The sequence below is a fragment of the Rhea americana genome, unplaced genomic scaffold, assembly GCF_003343005.1.
Source record: "Rhea americana isolate MKP2758 unplaced genomic scaffold, rheAme1 scaffold_92, whole genome shotgun sequence".
In the NCBI taxonomy this organism is placed as follows: Eukaryota; Metazoa; Chordata; class Aves; order Rheiformes; family Rheidae; genus Rhea; species Rhea americana.
Genome location: NW_028187111.1, coordinates 1,368,077 through 1,385,336, shown reverse-complemented (window position 1 = coordinate 1,385,336; position 17,260 = coordinate 1,368,077). Strand labels below are relative to the sequence as shown.

The 17,260-nt window shown below is 38.6% G+C and overlaps 2 protein-coding genes across 2 annotated transcripts in view; one reads left to right on the top strand and one right to left on the bottom strand.

The window, feature by feature from the left end:
- The first annotated feature begins 11 nt into the window (after nt 1-11).
- FAM162A (family with sequence similarity 162 member A) lies at nt 12-8,530 on the top strand. The gene is made up of 5 exons (XM_085324588.1): nt 12-126; nt 812-937; nt 3,290-3,398; nt 6,380-6,488; nt 8,263-8,530. The coding sequence occupies exons 1-5, from the start codon at nt 111-113 to the stop codon at nt 8,356-8,358; spliced, it is 456 nt and encodes a 151-aa protein (XP_085180714.1). The 5' UTR covers nt 12-110; the 3' UTR covers nt 8,359-8,530.
- An 854-nt stretch (nt 8,531-9,384) lies between these two features.
- The window catches only part of KPNA1 (karyopherin subunit alpha 1), a 59,528-nt gene continuing 51,652 nt past the window's right edge, over nt 9,385-17,260 (bottom strand). Inside the window, exon 14 of the mRNA XM_085324573.1 lies at nt 9,385-16,033. Coding sequence (XP_085180699.1) covers nt 15,846-16,033 — 188 coding nt within the window. The 3' untranslated portion in view covers nt 9,385-15,845. The remainder of the gene's footprint in view (nt 16,034-17,260) is intronic.

Here is a 17,260-nt window from a genome sequence, read left to right as displayed (position 1 = left end):
CTCCGCCCCCCCCCACCGCCCCCTTCCCCCCCGCGGGGAGGGGCCGAGCAGTGACATTGGGGCGCTCGGGCTCGGTCGCGGCGGCGGCTGTGGGCGGCGGCGGCGCCGCCATGTGGGGCCGCGCCGGTGAGTGACCCGCGAGGCGAGGGCGGGCGGCGGTCCCCGGGGGGCGCCGCGGGGCCTTGCCGTGGTGGTCGGGCTGCCGCCCTCCGCCGGGCTTGCCGGTAGCGTTTCGGCGAGGAGACCGTCGGGATATTTTTTCAGGATTTTTTTTCCCCTCTCCATTATTCCGTTAGGTTAAAGAATGCGTTAGAGCTTCCCTCCTAGGGGGTGCCTTTCCCCAGAGCTGCCTTTTTTTCCTTTTTTTTCTTTTTTTTTTCTTTTTTGCTAGCGCTCTGCCACAGCCGCGGCTGAGCGTTAGGACGTTGGTGAAATGCTGGGGTACGGTCCTCGAAATAGCGCTGCCCGAAGTACATGTGAAGCATGTGAACAGATAAGTTCCTTGAAGCTGTAGTGTGTGCTGTGTTTTAGAAATTGCCTGCAGGCTGTAATTTTGCATGGCCATTTTTTTCTGCGTAAGGTTAATAGGCAAGATCAAGTGATGCCTTATAGAATCGAGCTCAAGTTTCTCTGTTGAAATCTGTTACAAGCTAAATCTGTTGTTTMTTGCATAGTATTAGTTTTGAGCGTACTGTTTTTACTACTGTTTTTCTCTTGTAAAAGAAAAAATAAACCTTAATTTCAAAGCAAGTGTTCTCGCTGTTGTATTTTGAGTTGTTGGCCCCTTTGCTACCTCTGCTTTCCCTTCCAGACCGGGCTGTTAAAGTGCTGGGAAGAAATGTTCCCTCAATTCTGCAGATGGCTAGAGGAAGGGATCTGAAGATACAGAGAAGGCTTTGCAGCAAGCCCCAGGAAGAGAGTCAGCTTCAGCCACGAAGTAAGAGCTTTTGATAAAGATCGGGCTGTGTTTATAGAGGAGTGCTTGAGCATTTCAGTGTTTCTGAAATGTTGTATGTTATATCTCAAAAAAAGTGCTAATGCTTTAAAAGAAGTGGACCAATGATGAAAACTTTGTGAAATATTTAGGTATGCAGGCTCTGATCATCTGGCTGGGAATTTGTCTGAGATGTATGTTAATGTCTCTGATTTTGTGAGAAGGAATTTTAATCTTTGATTTAGACTGAAAAATGGAACATTAAAATTAACAATAAGATTTTACTTTTCAACAAAGCCTATAGTAAAATTTTCTTCTTGTAACAATAACATAGATTTCACTTTCTAGTAAGTCATTAGTCTTGTCAAATGTACAGCCTTACATTGAGGCTCTTCAGCTGCACTGTAGAACCAGCTTTTTAGCACTAATGTAAAATACTGATGTTTAAGAACATAATACTTGCTAAAGTACTTCTGCAGTTTTTCACAGTAGAAGCAGCTCCAGCTATATGCAAAACTGATCATGTCCTGCAGAAGACAGTCTGAATCATTGGCTTAGTTCATATTTAAGGAAAGCTCAGATATAGTTGAAGTTGTGAAACGTTTCACCACTATAGATGGGACAGCTACAATGCTCTAATCAGACTTCCTGTGTAACAGGTTACCTTCTTGGCCCATCGATAGTAGATAAAAGGAGCATATGGATGTGAAGCATTTATATATATATATCAATATAAAAAACATGATAGAGCTGTACTGGGTGAGACTAAAGGTCTCTTTAACAGTGTTGGGTCTCCAGCAGGGGCCAGTAAAGGAAGRCCCTTACGTTTTTGCAAAGGCCAATTGAAACAGTGGGCAATGGCAAAGTATCTAAGGAAAAATACAGAAACAGGGCAAATGTGTAGTGTTTCTTAGACTCCTGTCCCAGCCACTAGTGAAGTTCTAGTCTTCAACAAGGGGGCATCTTTGTGTTTAATGGCCCTCACTGTGTTTTTCTATTATAAATTTGCTCAGTTTCCTRAAGCTGTATGTTTTCTAGCATACATACACTGTAAAAATGAGTTTCTCAGCTGAACTGTGCTGTGAGAAAACTRCTACAGTCTTGTGTTTGATTTTTGAACTTGGTATTTGCTATCTTCAGTCCTTTATTCAATATTCCTTCTAATACAGGAGCAATTTATTACTATAGTCCACCCTCCCCATGCCACTTATGATTCAGCAGCCCTCTGTTGTGCTGAAGGRGGCTTCAATTACTGCTTTTCCAGGCTGAAGGGGGCTTAGTCTGCTAAATTTTCTTATACAGAAGGCATTCCATACCTCTGATCATCTTTCAGCTTTCTCTGTACCTGTGTTAGTTCCACAATCTCAGTTTTTGAGAGGAGGCATCAGTATTTCACGGGCTCTTCAAAATGCTGGTGTCATGGTTTTATACAATGGCATAACGATGCTTTTGTGTTGGTCTATCCTCATTTCCTAATAATTGCTAGAACACTGTTTGCCTTTTTGACATTGAATGTTTTGTTGAAACACTCTGCAAATCCCCAAGGACTAATCCCCAACAATAATGGTTAGTTTAGAGACTGTCTTTTTGCATGTAAATTAGAGTTGTTTTTCTTGTGTATGTTGCTTTATATTTATATATGTGGGATTACACTGGCTCTGKTATTCACTCAGTGTTATGCACTTTTGCAGCTCTTCCCATTCAGCCCTCTTCTCTGTRTTTCTGAATAATTTACTGTTGTCAGCAAATTAGATATCCATCCCACTTCCCAGATCATGTATTAATCTACTAACCTGCACAGATCTATGCAGGATGCATTGCATTGTTTTTTTTTTTTTTTAAAAGAAAAAAAACAAAGAAAGCCAAAACCTCTTGATTCTCACACTGTTTACTATATTTTAACAGTATGTTATGTATAGAAATCTTCCATTTTTATATTTGAATATGGAGGTTGAAAGATTGAGGTGAAAATTAAGGGTTTAATTTTTGTCTACTGGCATCTGGTTGCTTTTACCTGCAGATAAGAAAAAAAAATCCTACAGCRTATAGTAAATTTAAATTCTGCAATGTTCTGGTGTAGCATATGGGATTTTTTTTTTTCTAGCAGTTCCATTTGTTATTTTAACCTAATTTAAATTGAATAGGAAAATAGCAAAATCACAGCAGTTTAGGAAGCTTAGTTACTGGGCTAGGTTCTAKAGATTTAATATTGCAGATATACAGGTCTTGGGTAAGATTTGTCTTCTCTTACATGCCCTCAGTTTAACACCCACTTGCAGATTCTCAAAACTGATTATTCCATACTTTTTTGTTTGTTTGTTTTTGTTCCCTAACCAACTTTTTGTTTGTAAATAGGCAGATCTACTTTAAGGGTACCTGGACACAAGCCTACAGACTGGGAGAAAAGGTTTTTGTTGTGGGCAGGCCATTTCAAAAAAGMCGAGGATATACCAGAGACTGTCTCGTAAGTGCCAGTTTTGAAGCTATAAAGGAGACATTGTCTACGCAGGAATGAGTTACTTGAATGCAACTCTGAAACAGTTTTTTTTAAGGGAGTGGGTTTTCACAGCTGAAAAATACACAGAACTGAGGACCGATAGAGTTAAAATCTTATACTGTTGTGCTTGCTGTAGCATCTTGTAGATGAGGAAATCTGGGCGATTCTTTACTGTGGARATATATTCCTTTCAATTTTTCGGAAGAGAAGACATTTGTCAGTTGTTTCAGTACAGAAACATCACAAATCAATTACTTTTTATTTTGCTTTCCATCAAAAAAGCTTTATGCAAACATTGTGTCTTCTAGTGTTTTTCTTACTATGTTAAAATCTATTATTTTACAGAACTTTCATGACGTAATTAAAGAAGAACTGAAACAGTATCATTTAAAATACTTATTAATGAATATCTGGCAGGCTAGGGGCTCCTAGTAAGTAGCTGAAAGGCTCCCTAATGAAAATAAAACATTTTCAAAATTTTCTGTTGCTAGTGGAGTCCCARTATCAATGCTGTGCCCTGTATGAGGTGTGGGAAATATAAGTGGCTGTTCTAGTCTACCTGCCTACATATTCTAAAATTAATATCAATCTTAACAAAAAAGCAAGTATTAGTTTAAAAAACATTCCTAATGGTAGAATAGTTATATTTGAAAATATTATTTTCAATGTTTTAAAAGATATATAAATATATACATTTAAAGTATATTTTTAAAATTATAGTCAGTTTACCTTGTGCTATTAAGGTAAACAAATTGTGTAGCTGCCCTCTAAAGATACTTTATTTGTCTAGATGCATTGTAGGAATTGAAGATTCACCTGTGTATTTTACATTTTTCTAAAATATATCATAATGGATTAAAAATTGTTAAAAAGGAATTACCCCATTTTATTTTAAATCATTTTTCTTAAAATTGCATTTGAAATACATAAAGGCTTAAATTTTAAAACCTATTAAAATTATGTCAGTTTGCATATTTTTGTGTGCAAGATATTTGTCATGAATTTTTTTTAAAAAACAGACTTATCAGACTGAGGGAAGTCATTAGCAGTGCATCTAAAATCATGGTTTATTGGAAGGATAAACCAGCTTCTGATAAAAACTAAATTTTTGCAAGTGCAGAGAATTTTTCTCCCCTCCTTCCTATTTTTATTGTTTTTTTTAAGCAATTAGTTCATCCAAGTTGAGAAGCTGATTGAGAATGTGTTTTCCTATTCTAAATTGAATATGAGCAGAGTATAAGGGGATGCAATATAACTCAGTAATCTTGTAAGTTTTAGTGGTCAGAAGTAACTCATTTATTGAAGAAAATGTTTATTTTAACCACTCTATTGAATTAAACTAAAAAGTAAATGATGATCAGATAACTGCTGTTTTGTTGCGTATATTCAAACACGTCCAAGGTACTCAAACTAATAAAGTTTTTTAAATGCTACCTCTGTGCATTTCAGCTTAATTTCAGTTTGCACCCAAGATGTTCCCATGAATCCTTCAGTATCCTTTTTTTTTTCCCCAAGTTCAGGGGTCAAAATGTGACTGAAGATTCCATATTCACTGGTGTTTGCATACAGTGGTAGTTTCTCAGTTCTATTAAATCTACTAGCCATGTTAGCTTTGCCATCTAATTACCTAGTTCAATGCATTTATCCTTTCTTTGTATGATACTGCTGCTTTTTCCAGTCATCTGTAATTTTATAATATGCAAAGTTTAACCAGGGAGAATATTAAATTTCCTTGAGAAGGGAATCACTGCTCCAAATTCTTCAAGGAGAGTTAGATATACAAAATACAGGTCTCTAGTTGTTGCAAAAAGCATCTGAAAATGTTATACTTAATTGACCCTTCTTGCAGTGCTATCTCTAACACTGGCTATAAATTTGCTATACTTGCAAAATAATTTGGGTAGAATGATCTTCAGAGTTTAGCCCAACCTAAATGACCTGTTGATACTTTTAGCTCATCTCATATTTAGCTAGACGGCTTTAATGACTGATACTAAGGACAGATATAACTGCTGGTGTGTCTAGATAAATGCACTGAAAGATGAGAAAGATTTAAAGGAGTATTTTGTCTAGAGCTAGTACTGGAAAGCTGACAATGCTCCAGGCCTCTTCAGTATGTTAGAAAAACAGATTACCTTAYGGCTATTGTTCTGTTTAGCAGAAGGGAAGTAGTAACCATTAATCTTTTTCCAAGTCCTACTGAGATTTCTAGTAGTGTTACACTGGGCAGCCAATATTAAATTAAATACTAAATCTATTAATAGCATTATTGAATCTGGTAGGAGGGGAAGTCTTCTTGCTGAAAAAAAGAAAATAGATTGCATGAGAAATTATACCATTTTGAACTTTAGGGGGAAAAAACAGCTAATTAGGATAATGCCTCCTTTTGCCCAAGACACTCCAACTGTTCAACGTTATATATTTTATTCCTGGTGACAAATACTTTTTACTATGCTTCTGCTGTTGAGGGACTATACATGTTTTAGAATATGTTAAAATATACTGCGGTTCAAACATGGATGGGGTACTCATTGTCTTCACAGATGTGAGAAGGTGGAGGTGAGTACAGAGGGGAGCTAGTAGTAAGAAAAATACCATACTAGTAAGAATATCCTTCTCTTTGTAGTCCTCCCCAGTGAACATAAAATAAATAATGAAAGTAATTTGACTGCAAGGTAAATAAAGAAGGCTGCAGTATTTAAATGATCTAGAAAGGTAATACTCTGACAACTAAAGTTTCCAACAGGAACTTTTTATGATTTTAAGTATCTCCCAAGGAAGCTGAGGATCAGAATTTCCCATTTTTGTAAATTTAATTTTTAGTGAAAAGAGCCAAGGACTGTTATTACACAAGATTACAGATGGCATGCTATCAGAGAAATCAAACGACTAGCCAACAGTTCATTTGGGTCTTTGATAATGATTTTTTCTTTCCTTTTTTCTTTGAGGATTGAAACAATCAGAGCAGCAAAGACTATACTGCGTGTGAAGTTCAGCTATGTAATGATTGCCTTGACAATACTGGGCTGCATAATCATGGTGATTAGAGGGAAGCAGGTAAGTACAGAAATTGGGCTTGTAAGTGGAAATGGRTCTTCACAAATTCCTCAGCTCCTCCTTTGGATTAGCAGTTAATATTGGTGAGTTTTTTCATTATTATCACTGAGCAAAAATTAAAGTGAGTCCTTCTAGTCTCTCAGAAGACTTCAATCCTGAGTCTCACTGATTAATTCTCAAGTCAGAAAAGGGTAGTATCATTCTTAGACTGCATATGCTTCCTTTAAAAAAGAAAAGTAGTCCTTTCTGTCATATAATACTTAGTTTTATCCTGCACAGACTTAATTACTTAATTTTGTTGATAGGCTTCCAGAGTTTGAAAGGAAAGAGACCCTCCTGTTCTGTGTATCTGGTAGGCAGTAAATGATCTTTAGGTGAATAGGGTCCATACAATGAATTGTATGGACCTATTACAAATGCCTTTTTATGCACATACTGCAACATTCATAGAATTAATATAATGGAAATAGCAAATGGGCATTTTTCTCCACACACAGACTRAGAATCCTCTGTCTTTTTAAATCATAGGGAAACAGTCCATAATAATTGTGCCCTTCAATTGCATTAAAAAATACTGTCTTCCTGTAGTTTGGATGGAACAACTTTTCTCAAACTGTTGTTCCTCATTAAATCAAAAAGCCATCTACTTTACGGAAAAACTCCAAGTCCTATTGGTGGTGAGCATCCTTCACTTGCATAGAATTTGAACAGAAATCCAAGAAGCTCTGCATGTGGCAGGACTAGGCCTGGGTTTTATTTGCATTGTATGAAGTAAACGTAAAGTCTAAGGTTGAACCACAGCAAAGGTAAGTCGTGCTTTAATTTTACGTTTTTCACCAACTTTGTTAAAAAACTAACTTCCTAGTATTTTTGTACAGAAATTAGGGATGCTTTTTTGTGTACTTAAACCAAGCCAAAAGCTCTCATCAGCTTTAGTCTCCAAGTGAAGGAACATGAAAATAATTTATGCAGCTTACTGTCATGTTGCTTTTGAAAAAAATGTATGAGGGTAACAGAAACACAATCCTTCTAAGGATAACTGGAAGCAGAAAACCCTAGCTTAAAGCATCTACATGGGCAGAACCTTATTCATATGCTGCCTCCCTCAAGCTACTCCTCTGATGACAATGTTCAGATCTTGTTTTTATAGACTAAATGTGCTAGATAAATTATATTAAAATTTGTTACCGAGTCCCATTCCCAGCATTGTAAACTACTGAAGTGTGAAATTTCTGCTTGTTAGCATTCCCCTTATCAAAGTGAAAAGGATGCAGCATTCAGGAACAAAATGGTTGACAGCTTTTTCCCTGGTTTTAGTAGAGAGATCAACCTCTGGCAATTCCCAGAACATTTTCCTCTTAGGTTTGAGTGGTATGAAAGCAAACAGTAGAAAGAGACATTAGAGGCACAGCTGCTTTGGGATCTTTGTTTTCACAGCAGCTGGAATCCAGTACACATAATTTTTGATGTGTTTCCAGTATCTCTGACTTCTGAAGACCAGAGATTAAATATTGACCAGAAACACAGAATACATCTGCTAGTGCCATTAACAGAAAGGCTTACTCAAACTCACTACTTCTCTGGGAATAGAGCCAAGATACTTTCTGGGGTTTGTTTGTTTGTTTGTTTTAACCCTTTCTCTTCCTAGCATTAAAGTTGACAGAACTGTGTCTTAGTAAGTTAGGGCAGATATTTTGTAAACTATTGTTTCAAGTTTCATCCTTGTGGTCCTTTAGGTAACTCTTTCTGCTCTTTCTTTGTCATTGTGTTGTAGGCTGTGAAAAGGCATGAATCTCTTACAAGCATAAACATGGAGAAGAAAGCTCAATGGAGAGAGGAGGCTGCTCAGAGTACATCTGCTAAACCCTAGAGGAGAAAAGAAAGACACCAAGGACTGTGGAAGAAACAATGTCCTTTTCAGCACTAGGAGGAGGATATAGTTGTATTTTTCCCGTACGTTAGTTCTGTACTTGTATTCAAGAAAGTAATGATTACAAGATCATGTATTCATTAAAACAGAAACATCTGTTTTCTTCCTGACAGCCTCCCATTTCCTCCAAATTCTCTTGCTCAAGGTTAGAGGAACAGGACAAGTGAACAAACTGGACAGACAAAACAGTTGTTTCCCACATGTGCTATGCACAAGACGAAGTAGCTTAAAAGACTGAGAGCCATACTTGTGCTCTTGGTACCAGTCTCCTTTATGAAGTCTTACTTACCACTTATGATAACTAGGACACAAAAGAAACAGTGAATTTGGTTTCCATTTAGACATCCATACATGTAAAAGTGAAAAAAACTTTGACTGGACAGGCATCTACTATCACTGACTTATGATTTAGGTAATTGACTTCTTTGGGTCCCTTCAGGAAGAAAGGGGCTGTATGCACCCTGTATTATTACAGCCTGCTTAGAATATTCCATATGTTCCTCTTTGGGTAAGAGAACAATGTTAGGTAACCCTTGAGTGAAGAATAATTGTGTGYCTCCATTAATATCAACAGAATGTGAAGTCATTAGGAAGCCTGCTTGATTGTTTTCGGGTCCAATATGTTCTGGCTATGTTTAAGTGAAAGACTGTTTTTTAGGAATAACTGCTGCTTTTTGATAAAAAGAGGAGCGTGACAGCGAAGTGGTATTCCAGAGACTCAACGCATTGCAAATGACAGCCTATCAGTTTTTACACCAGAGTCTATAGTGAGATGAGAAAAAATTCAAGCTAAGGGAATAGAGTATTTAAATACTGTGCCATCAGACTGGCTAGCTCTCTAGAGCACATGAGTGTGTGAGAAAGTGATTCAAGCATTTCCAGTTTCTGCTACTGAGCTTTTTTCTAAAATTTATTTGCATTTATTCTGTTCAAGTCCCCATCTTTGATTTCATGACATTAGCCCACTTAAGAGAAGGATCATTTATTTTACCTTGTGCCTCAAATTTAGAAACACAAGAGCCACAGACACCTGTATAGAGCTACTCCCAACAGTCCTATTTCTGGCATTCATCCCAGAATAGTTGTATACTGTTCATACTGAACAGCCTTCAACTGGAGACTAGTGTTTTTCCTCTTCCCTTCAGCTCCCTTGGAAGGAAATGTAAATTGGGACTATCATCAGGACTGTTCGAAAGCATGTAATTTCCCAGGACTGCCTGCTAACAGGTCACTAGGGACTCTAGAAATAGAGGAGACATATGTTTGAACAGATGCAGTTTGTGAACTTTCTGATACTGGGAGACAAATACGGTTTGAACCATTAGTACCACTAAAGGTTAGCAATATTTCTTAAAAAAATAAAAGCGCTACAAAAATGCAGGGTACATCTTGCTTATCTTTATAATTGGAAAAGAGAAGCAATGAGATATCCAGCACGGACTTCTGTATTACCTTGTCCTTTCCTTTAGAGACAGAAAGTAACTGCTACAGTCCATCTTTTTTATTGATTACARTTCTGAGTACCACTCATATTGATGAGATGTAACCAATCAACCAACCTGTGCAGTCATTCCACCACAGAAGTTAGTAACCTTCAGGTGTCTCCAAGACCTGTTACCAGATTCTCCCTAAGGTCATCAACCTAAGTATGCTGTCGCTGAAACCAAATAGGCTCCCATAGACTTGTCCACTCAGTTAGCATTGAGGGCAAGTCATGCTTAATTCCACTGCAGATAAGTAAAGGGATCTATCATGACAGCTCTGTTTCTATGCMACACTAGTAAACTCAGATGTGGGAATCAAAAAATATCTTCCCAGAGTGTATGCATGTGTTTGTGTATGTTTGAAACAAGACTAAAAAGGAGAACATGAACTGTAGACAGTATTTCAGAGAAACTTGTATGGATTAAATTTAGGCTTGCTGATGGCAAAGCTTAAAACTATCCATCTCTCAAAAGCATTCCCCTTTCAATAAGCACCTGAGTGCACTCTGAACAGAATTGCCATGCACCTCATCTAGTTATCAACATAAAACTGTTTGCACTCATCCAGCTAGTAAAGCACTTCAAATAAAAATGTCTATCACTTAGAAAGCAACAGCTCAGAGCAGCATCAGTCACCAGTTTTTCATTTTACTTACAAACCTAAACACWCTGCCCTGTTTACCTAAAAATTGAACTCAAGGCTCCAATGGTTTTCTACAAGCTCTGTGTAGCCATATATCCTTTCATTCTATCAGTCTGATATCTCCACCATTTCAGGATCTACCATAAAACCTGTGCATCACTGCACATACTTGCATTTTCTTTCTGCTTCCACATTAGYGCGAGAGTCTCATACAAAAGCCTGAGCCTGGGCTGTGTGCAGTCTCCAGCTCTCTCTCAACCACTGCACTATTTTCTTTGAAAGTATTTAAGTACTAGAAAAATGAAGTAAATCTTTCTCAGAGGGACAAGGAAATAAGTCACTTCGTTTCTAGCCTGATGGCTCCCAAGAAAACACTTGGCAATGTTTAAAAAACAGAGCACAGACTTCCGGCCTAAGCATCCACTCTAGTGGACTGGAAAACTTCTTAATACACTATGTATAACCTAACTGGCTCCTGGCTTTAGCCTATGCCATCTTAACATTGACTAATTAAGAGGAACATACTAAGTCCTTAGAACAGTATTTCACCTTCTCCCCTTTGAGAGGTCGGCAGCACAATTCAGGGTAATATTTTTTCTCAAAAGTAAAATCATTAACCTATATCATATGCCTTATTGTTATATCTATTCAAAAGGCAACCAATGCCTCCCAATGCAATGACAAAACCAACAACATTAATCACACTGCCTCAGTAGAGCATGYGTGAGCCCTACGGACATAGCCATAGTAGTATGCAGAGAGGTCCTGTTTATTTTCCTACTAAGTCTCAGGTATTTGAAGGAAGACCTTYGTATCTCATGGCTAAAACTGGCATGGAAGGGAATGATGTGTTGTGCCTATTTGAGAAGGAAGTAAACCTCAGTGGAAGACATGGGAAATTACTTGAAGCTGGCAGAGTTGCACACTTCCCAGAGTCAAGAAAGATATTCTGAAAATCATCGAGGAAGCACAGAGGTGCATCACCAGCACCATCACATTTAGGACTAGAAGATAGGATTTGGTTCTTCAACAGTCTCAATACTGTCTCAATACAGAAAAGCAGGTTCAAAAGCACTTCGTATTTTCTTGGGTCAATAACTCTCTCCTCTCCCTTAGGGAAGAGACATCAAACAGCTGTATTTGGTTGGGATCAAGGAACCAGCACAGGAATTTAGGCTGAACACTGGCTGAGGTTTCTAGGCAGCAGTTGCCTCAAATGATTCTGTTTGTATGGGTGGTATCTTCCCAGGTGCCCTGAAAACTGATCCTGGCTGAGTGACTAAGCTTTCAATAATCTTCTGCCCCACCACCTCGCGCAACATCCTGAACTGAAGGGAGTGCGCCTGCCTGCCATGTTCCAATGAGAGCTTTACCAATAAAAGGAAGGAGCTCCTGGTTGCTGCTCCAACAAATATACAACACCTGAAAGGCACTATCAGTCTGGACAGCATTGCTAGATAACACCACCAAGCAGCCCTGCATCTTTTGTTAAAAAGATGAATGCAATAGTTCCAGCTCATTACTGATGCTGCAAAAAAACTCAGAAATTCTTTGTTCTTATGAATCTTTTCACCTTATAAGTTCATGGTCCTTTTGAAAGGTGCTCAGCTAGGATTTCCAAAAGCAGATAAAAACAAATTAATTATTAACTTCAATTGCCAAAATAAGGGAAGCAGAAAATACATACGATCACTTTTCTGGAGCTACGCACTGCATGGCAGAGCTAAGAAAAACCAAGAACTCCAACAGCTCCCTGCCCTATCCTCTAAACATTAGACTATGCTACTTCCTACTTGCATACAGAACAAGAAAAGATCATTTAAAACACAGTGTGACCTTCATGAAAGCACTCCCTGAGTTAAATCTTGTTCGAACAGCAGTATGCCCTTTAAGAAAACAGAGAATACTGGGTTTAGTATTTCTAACACAGTGGAATAACACTTCTGGTAGAATAACACTTGTTATTCTAATGTCAGGCTAACCATTAGTTACTCTTAAGGGTAAAAAGTGCCTTATTTCTCATCCAAATGGAATATATCTTCTGAACTTTTAATAATCATTGCTACTTCCAAATTTTTAGCATGCTGATATCCACTCCAAATCTTTTTCAGAGATACTTTTCATCTAAAATAGAGACCTTTTTATCTGTGGCCCGAATGTTTTTTATTAGATGGGTAACCTTCCACTATACATTTAGCTCTATTAAAATGCAAGTAGTTTGCTTGCTCTTGGTTTATCAAATAATTACAGTCTGTATCCATGAGCTTTTCCTTTGACTCTTCACAAGTCTGATCTTCCTCCTATATTCATTTAACCTGGAACTTGTTAGAAGTGGATTGTGCTTCTTTTCAAGTCCTTAATAATTCTAAATAAAACAAGGAGAACTGGTTGCTAGAAGATCCTGCCAGAAATACACTCAAGGAAGACCATTTAAAATTAAATTGAGACCTATGAGTTAGCCACATTTTTAATCCATTTAATGTGTGCCATGTTAATTTTTGTATTGTTTTAGTTTTCAGTCAAAATGTTATGCAGTACCAGTCAAATGCCTTACACAGTCTAAGTATATATGACAACAACATTATTACGTGTGTCAACCAAGCCTGTCACTTCAAACACACATACCAAGTTTAAAGATTTATACTTATCTGATCTGAATTCACATATCCACTGCAAAAGTAACAAACAACGGGCCAGGATCCTTACACAGGAAGGCACACCATTCAGCTTAAATGGACTCTTTTTTAATTCACTCATTTAGAGGCAATTGTCATTATTTTCTTGGGGGGAGGGCAAAGGGAGAACGCCAATGCACCACATTGTTTTCACTAGCCTGGAAGAGAAAACACTTATATATATATATATATAGATATATAGATATATAGATATGTATATAAATACACACATGTGCATGTGTGTATATATATACGTGTGTGTGTATATATATGTATATATACACACAAGTGTATATATACACAGAATATACATATATGAATATACAGAATATATACACACACACTTTGCTCAGATTTGTTTACAAAATATGTAGCATTTTTATACCATCCAATAAGAGGTACATGATTTTAAACAAATCTTATAGAAATGACATGTTATTGGAAATTTACACGTAAAAAAATCCAGCACAAAAAAATCCAAAAGCTAAAACAAGATTTTGCTACTCATCAGTGCTTCTATCACCCTTCAAGAAAGAGAAACACAGTTATTTATATGTGATGTAAAGGCAACATTGAGGGTTTTTTGTTTTTAAATTAACCACCAAATTTAACCCCCTAAAATTACAAAGAATCGAAGTCCATTTACAGATCAAGTGCAGTAAACTAAATGTTCCTTCAGCACAAAGCAGCACTAGAGAAAATAACCGGGGGAGGGAAGGTGGAGGCCAACAGTATTAGCTAGGGAGGCAGCAGGTGGCTTCTGCAGTGGCCACACAGCTCAAAGTCTCCATCCTGAAGCACAGACAGAACTGAAGACTATATTTAAATAATGATCACACAGAGCTGATGTTCAGGCCTTTGCCTAGCTTCTTTCAGCAGTTTCACAGGTGTTTTATCTATTTTTTATTATTATTCTGTATCCAATGAGTTGGTTTTGCTTTTGCAGTGGCTTGTCACTAAAAGGAGTCATAAGGAGGATCCTGCAGACAGTTCTGCCAACAACACTTACCACAGGTACATGACACTGCAGTAGTCAGTGGCAATTTTGAAATGTTTATACTGGACAAATGTGTGGTCCAAACGTCCAAAATGGCTTGAAAGAACATAGCCCAATGCAGGGAGGAGCAGACGGCCTGGAGAATCAATTGCATTTACAGAAACGAAACCGTCACTTTCAATCAGGTGGCATCTGCCTTGTTGTGTGAAGAGTATGTTGCCAATATCAGCTGAAATCAGTGAGGAGTGGCTGGCCTTTGCATCAGACATCTGTGATCCAAGCAGGCTGCAGAGCCAAGAACATGCTGCTAGCAGAAGGGCAGTCTACAGCTGCACATACAGCTGTCATGCAGTCAGCGATGCCAAACAGATGTCACCTGTAGGAACCACGTGTTCCATGCTAATTCACCTGAAGTCCCGTAAACAGCAAAAGGAAAATGAAATGAAAGGGCCAGGCAGATCTGGGTGGAATATTATCATCCTTTGAATGTAGTGTCATTGTAGTTGTTTAAATATGGGATTTGATCAAGAGGACTCTATTTCATCAGGTGAGCTGGAGAGGAAGCTCTATCCCTTGAAAATGAAAAGGAGGGCTAACACTCCTTGTGCTAAGTTTTGCAAATTAGGATTTTGTATTCAGAAGGTATTTTTTCAGAAGAGAAATCTGTTCGAGTCAAGCTGCATAAAAATGTAAAGAGGCAGACAGGAAATTTTCAGCCATAACTACATTACCAAAGACAGACTCAGGTGCATGAAGTCAAAAAGGGCTGCAGGCCCCGTTGGGTCACGCTGAGTTGGGAAGCAGAAACAGGGGTAGTTTCTCCATTCTAGAAGCTGGTTTGGAAAGTCATTTCTGGGGATGTGGTAAAAGTGACATATTCACAGGTTCTTTTTTGTTGGTGGAAAGGAAAAACTGTGAGGGTATACAAATCTCCACAGTGGTCTGCAGTCCAGCTTGGGAGCTCAGTTTTAGGAAGGGATAGGGCCAGATGTGTTCAGTATTCTTAAGAACCGGAAAACATGTCCATTGTAGCCCGTTGTTGCAGGGGATAGAGAACTTACTCCATTATTTGTAACATGTTCTATATGCCAATAACCCAGGCTGGCACATACAGCAAAGTAGATACATTGCATTTGAAGRTTTAATACATCTCACACTGCCATCCAGAGAGGCAACCAGGGAAGAGTATGGGAAATGAATTAAGCTAGATTCTCAGAAAGTCTGAATGTCTTCCTGGACTGCAGGCACACACTGCAGCAAATGCATGAGAAAGGCAGCCTCATCTTGGATACCAGGAATGTGGGGGCTAGCAGAAGAGAGATTATTTTCCTGCAATAGGAGTGGGGAATATCTCAAAGTATAGAAAGGTGCCTCAGCTCCACAAAGACGACAGTGGAGAGGTTTCAGAATCTAGAGAAGAAGGGTGATTCTGGTGACCCCTTGCCAAGGAGAGGACATCCTGCCACGGAGAGCCAAAGGTTTTCCAGATGTATGTAAGAGCATGTGCACAAGGCAAGCGAATGAGCGCAAACAGGGTTATGGAAAACATCGAGAGAATCACTCCACGGGTGGCTTGTGGCTCGACAACAGGATTGGCTAAGTAGAGTAGCACTCAGCGTAAGGACACCTCAGAGCTGGAAGCCTTCCATGGGAGCCTCACACTGCTGGAAGATGTACTGCTGCTGGCTAAGATCCACCTGTGGGGCAATGCTGCTGTCTTCATCTTCTGTCCCAAAGTAGTGCTCAATCAGATCAAAGGCTTTCTGATAAATCTCTTGATTCTCATGGCTCTGTAGGAATTCAATCTTGTCCAGGCCTGCAGAGAAAAGAAGCACATAAGAATTACAGCTCAGTGAAAGCAGATGACCATATCCATTTTCAGTTTGCTGTGAACATCAAGTTTCATAACAATTCTCTCCCACTTTCAGAAAAAAAACTCACTGTAGAGACCCTTCCACCACTCATGCTCTCCATACTCAAGAAAAAACAGATTGCACTACATAGTTGCCCTGTAACTGTACAATGTATTTCGTATTTTGTATGCCTCTTCTCTCCTACTCAATCAAATCAAATCAAGGACAGTCCTGGAGGTGTGGATAACAAGGCCTCAGAGACTTCTCTGAACACCCTTCTAGGACCATGTCTACTGAAGGCATTTTCACAGTACTTTTGTTTGCAAAAGGCCATTAGCACAGAATCACAGAAATTCAAGCTGGAAGAGACTTCTGGTAATTATTTAGTCCAACCTCCAGCACAGCATGGAACTACTACCAACACTAGATTAGGTCAACTGTGACTTTGTCCAGCAAGTCTCAAAAACTTACAAGGATGGAGGTGCTGCTACTTAATATATAATGTATATATAAAGCGCAGCTAAGCTCCAGCAAACCGTTTTTGTGCAGACATTAAGTAGGTGGTCAAACTCAAGCCTTGTAGTCAGAAAGAGATTAAAATACTACAGTTAGCTGAACTATCTTTGATACCCAGCAACGATGCTATAATGAAATTCAAGTCTTAGCTGCTGTAGTAAATCTCTAACACTAGGAATTTACAAGCTATCCACCTTCAGACTTCTGGACATCTATCGTTTCTGTCATGGTACAACAAGATTATGTTTTCCTCAGTAATACTTAGTTCTGCTGAGAAAAACAGCTGAGGTGAAGCCAGCCACACAAAACAGAAAATGGCCAGAGTAAATTGAGAAGACCTCAGGCCCACTTATGAGGATACAAACCGTAAGAGCAGCAATATTTCAGAATTAGGATGGATTGACGCCAGCACATTCTACAACCTCAGCACAGCAAAGACTAAATAAAATGAGCAAACCAGGAAGTTGCTGTATGCTGTCAAAATTCTACTGGTCCGCAGAGAGGGAAGGGAAAGGCTTGAAACCTGAGTGACAGAGCAGAGTACCTGAATTTTATCTGCTGTAGAGGGAAGATACTGAGGTTGAATGACACTTCAAATCACCATCAGGGCGAAAAGACAGAGAGAAAAGATCTATATATACTGTGTCCAATAGACATGCACAGAAGGATCATGT